The 3,785-nt window shown below is 39.2% G+C and overlaps 1 protein-coding gene across 1 annotated transcript in view; it reads left to right on the top strand.

Annotated features, from left to right (window-relative positions):
- The window catches only part of ARL1 (ADP ribosylation factor like GTPase 1), a 13,079-nt gene extending 10,908 nt beyond the window's left edge, over positions 1-2,171 (top strand). Inside the window, exons 5-6 of the mRNA XM_007947209.2 lie at positions 744-922; positions 2,141-2,171. Of these exons, the coding sequence (XP_007945400.1) occupies positions 744-922; positions 2,141-2,171 (210 nt within the window). The remainder of the gene's footprint in view (positions 1-743; positions 923-2,140) is intronic.
- The last annotated feature ends 1,614 nt before the right edge of the window (positions 2,172-3,785 follow it).

Raw genomic sequence — 3,785 nt, 5'->3', positions numbered from 1 at the left:
GACTCCATGGCACATAACAACAACAATACCTTCCAGCATCATAGCAAAATGGAAGCCACCACATTATGATAAACTAGCAGATGGGTGGTGGAAATAAACATAATGACATGCTATGTTTGGGAAAAAAGGCATAATTTCCAGTTTTACCAAGGCTGCATTGACTATGGGCACTTTCATACACTTCTGTTAGGAGTGAAAATTTCATCCTTTCTGAAAAGCAGTTCATGAATAAATATAACAAGAAAAAAGAAAGACTTAGTTATAAAGATCTGTCATTAGGTTTATGTACTAATCAGGTGAAGGGCATCTCCTAAGTCTGATAATGGGCAGATAGTTGTGGTTTATGGTGCGTCCATAGGGTAGAGTATATTTAGCCATCAAAATTTTTTGATGATTTGGGAAAACATTCATGATTTAGTGTTTATTTCTTTTTCAAGCAGGGAATAGAACTATATGCAAATGTGAAGTTAAATGTGTAAATATATTTACTAAGTAAACTGTGTCTGCAGAACAAAGCCCCAGTAGAAAATCCCCAGAACGTTAACACTAATCATGTTGAGGCAGCAAGATTATGGTGATGCTTCTTTTCTTTATATTCTTTGTAATTTCAGCTAACTTATAGTGAATGTGATGAGTTCATTAATAATTAGAAATTATACTTTAAAAATACTATTCTGACATTTCTTTTTTTAACTCAGGGAAAGAATTGGTTGTAGAAATTAAATATCTCTAATTTTACCTAGGAAGAAGAGCTGAGAAAAGCCATTTTAGTGGTGTTTGCAAATAAGCAGGACATGGAACAGGCCATGACTCCCTCAGAGATGGCAAATTCACTTGGGTTACCTGCCTTGAAGGACCGAAAATGGCAGATATTCAAAACTTCAGCAACCAAAGGCACTGGCCTTGATGAGGCAATGGAGTGGCAAGTATCGTGTTTCTAAGAGCCATCTATCCGTTCGTGTGTATGTGCGTAGATGTGTGTGCACGTGTGTAATTTCCCTTTAGTTCTGAGATGCAATTCAGATTACACAGCAGACCTTTCTCCCGTTGGTCTTCCTGTGCTTCTGCCTTTATTTCTGCCACACCAGCCTAATGACAGACATTTACATAGGTCAGCTCTCTGCCACTTTTTAGCTTTTTCTCTGCCTCACATCACTGTTCAGGTTGTTGTTGTTGTTATGTGCCGTCAAGTCAGACCCGACTCATACCAACCCCTCCTTGGGTTTCCGAGGCAGTATCACTACGGAAGTAGATTGCCCAACCTTCTTTCTGAGGAGTGGCTGGTGGATTTGAACCACTAGCCTTGTGGTTAGCAGTCAAGTGCCTTAGGCACTATGCTACCAGAGCTCCCCTGTTCAGGTTAAGTGTCTCTTTTCAAGACCCTTTCCTGACACACCCCGCTGCCTCACCACACACACAGAGGTACATGCCCTTGTCATAGATAAGCTTCACAGTAATTGTTACACTGTTTTGTAATTGTTAGTTTGATTTTGCATTTACGTAGTAGATGATTATCCTCTTGAGGACTGAGACTGGTGTTCACCTCTGACTCACCCACAGCTAGCCTGGCCGTTGTAGTAGCCTGGAACATAGTAGATATCTGGCCTTTTTGGACTATGCCTTCAAAAAATAAATTCAAAGCTAAGATGTTGTTAGTTGCCATTGAGACAATTGCGACTTATGGGAACCCCATGTGTGCAGAGTAAAACCACTCCATAGAGTTTTCAAGACTGACCTTTCAGGAGCAGATCTCCAGGCCTTTCTAAAGAGGCACCTTTCAGCGAATAGTCAAACACTTAGCCGTTTGCACCACCCAGGGAACCTAAATACCCTCAGCTAAATACTCAGCTAAAATACCCTTGAATTGCGTCCATAACCTTATTCCAGCCTTGGTACCCTTCATCATTTTAAATGCTTTGGAATTTACCCCAACTACACAGTTTATACCTCACTAGGATTGTGAAGATAGCTGGGACCTGGCAGTGTTTTGTTCTGTTGCACACAGGGTTGCTGTTGAGTCAGAGCCAACTCAATGGCACCTAATACAACAACAGCATAAGGTTCATACTATAAATGATTATCCTCTGTTTCTAAAAGTTAACTACTTAATTTTACCAAACTGTTAATTTTCTCTCCACAGGTTAGTTGAAACATTAAAGAGCAGACAGTAAGTGGACTACTTCTGTGCCTCTGAAGTGAAGGTTATATACCAGATCCCTCTGGATACAGTCAAGGGTGTGTCACACTACTCAATGTTAAAAACCACAAGATGGCATATACTGGAGTGACTGCAGTGTTTGTAATAAATATGAAAATGGAGGGGTAACTCATCATGATTGAACCAACTGAATGTCTTTTCTGTGTAATATAAAATACTCCTTCTTTCCTTCCTTGTGTTAAAACATAAATTCTATTTGTATGGAATTCTGTTTTAAATACAGCCCTACTGAAGTATTCATTCTTGTTGGGGGAAGAAACTCTTATTTTTGAATTAGTGGTTGAAGTGTTGTGTACACTAATAAATATCTTGACTCAGATTCTTTTTCCCCTAAAATGAATTTAGTGTTCCCGAAGATTAGACTCTGTAGAGTAGACTAGGAACATAGTATTTGTGTAATATAATCTTCGTTTTTGCTTAACTGATTATATTAAGTTGTTCAGTTTAAAAGTTTTTGGCTGTAGGCGTGAATTTAAAATCATTATTTTAGTGGTTAACTGCACTGACTTACCTGTAATGGTCATTTTATAGAACTTTACCGTCTTCAGAACATCTTTTACTTACAGTAACCTAGTTGATCTGAGTAAGGAACCCTGTGAGATAGGTGGGGCAGGCTGTGATTCTTCACTTAATGGATGTGGGTCCCAGGCTTCAGTAGGTAGGCTTGCATATAGGGTCACATGCTAGTGAAGGGAACAGTTCAAAGCAGGATTTCTATCCCATGTCCTACATCATAATGTTGAAAATGCCAGGATTGGCGACAAAGACAACACTTAAACATAATTATGCTAATTGAGGTAGTCATAGTAGTTCAAGGTAAGGTCTTCTAGTGGAGGGGGTGAACAATTCTTTGAACTTTTATATGATGGAATTTACAACACATTAAAGAACAAAAATTCTCATTAAAATGAAAAAAGACCTACCTTTGGAGGCATTGCATTCCTTTTATTGTAATTGAATATATAAATTGATAAAAAGTCAAAAATTTTACTGGTCTAGGACAAATGTATTCCTGGTTTGAAAAATTAGGCTTACTATTAAGCTATCAGGTTGAAAAAACAAACTATTCATGCAAATAAGGAATTTTGCACACTACCCAATCCACCTAGAATGCGCTATACTGTGATAGAATTAAAAAAAAACAACAACATTCTGATGGCATAGTGGTTAAAGCATTTGGCTGCTGACCAAAAGGTCACCAGTTTAACCCGTCAGCCACTCCACTGGGGAGAGGAGAGGCCGTAAAAATTACGGCCTTGGAAACCCTATGAGGCTGTTCTGCTTTGGCCTATGGGGTTGCTAGGAGTCAGAATTGAGTTGATGGCAGTGGGTGGCAGAAGCGAATATAAAAAAACAAACCATATCTCTTGCCATCAATCGATTCCAACTCCTAGTGACTGCATAGGGTTTTCCCTATAGGGTTCCCAAGGCTGGAATCTTTAAGGAAGCAGACTGCTTCATTTTTCTCCCTCAGAGACGCTGGTGGGTTCAAGCTTCCAACCTTTCAATTAGCAGCCAAGCACTTAGCCACTGTGGCTCTAAAAGTGATGTTGTTATATGCCGTCGA

Source organism: Orycteropus afer, unplaced genomic scaffold (assembly GCF_000298275.1).
Source record: "Orycteropus afer afer isolate SDZICR_OR568_19922 unplaced genomic scaffold, OryAfe1.0 scaffold00177, whole genome shotgun sequence".
In the NCBI taxonomy this organism is placed as follows: domain Eukaryota; kingdom Metazoa; phylum Chordata; class Mammalia; order Tubulidentata; family Orycteropodidae; genus Orycteropus; species Orycteropus afer.
Note: the sequence above shows the minus strand (reverse complement) of the source record. Positions and strands in the feature narration are given on the sequence as shown.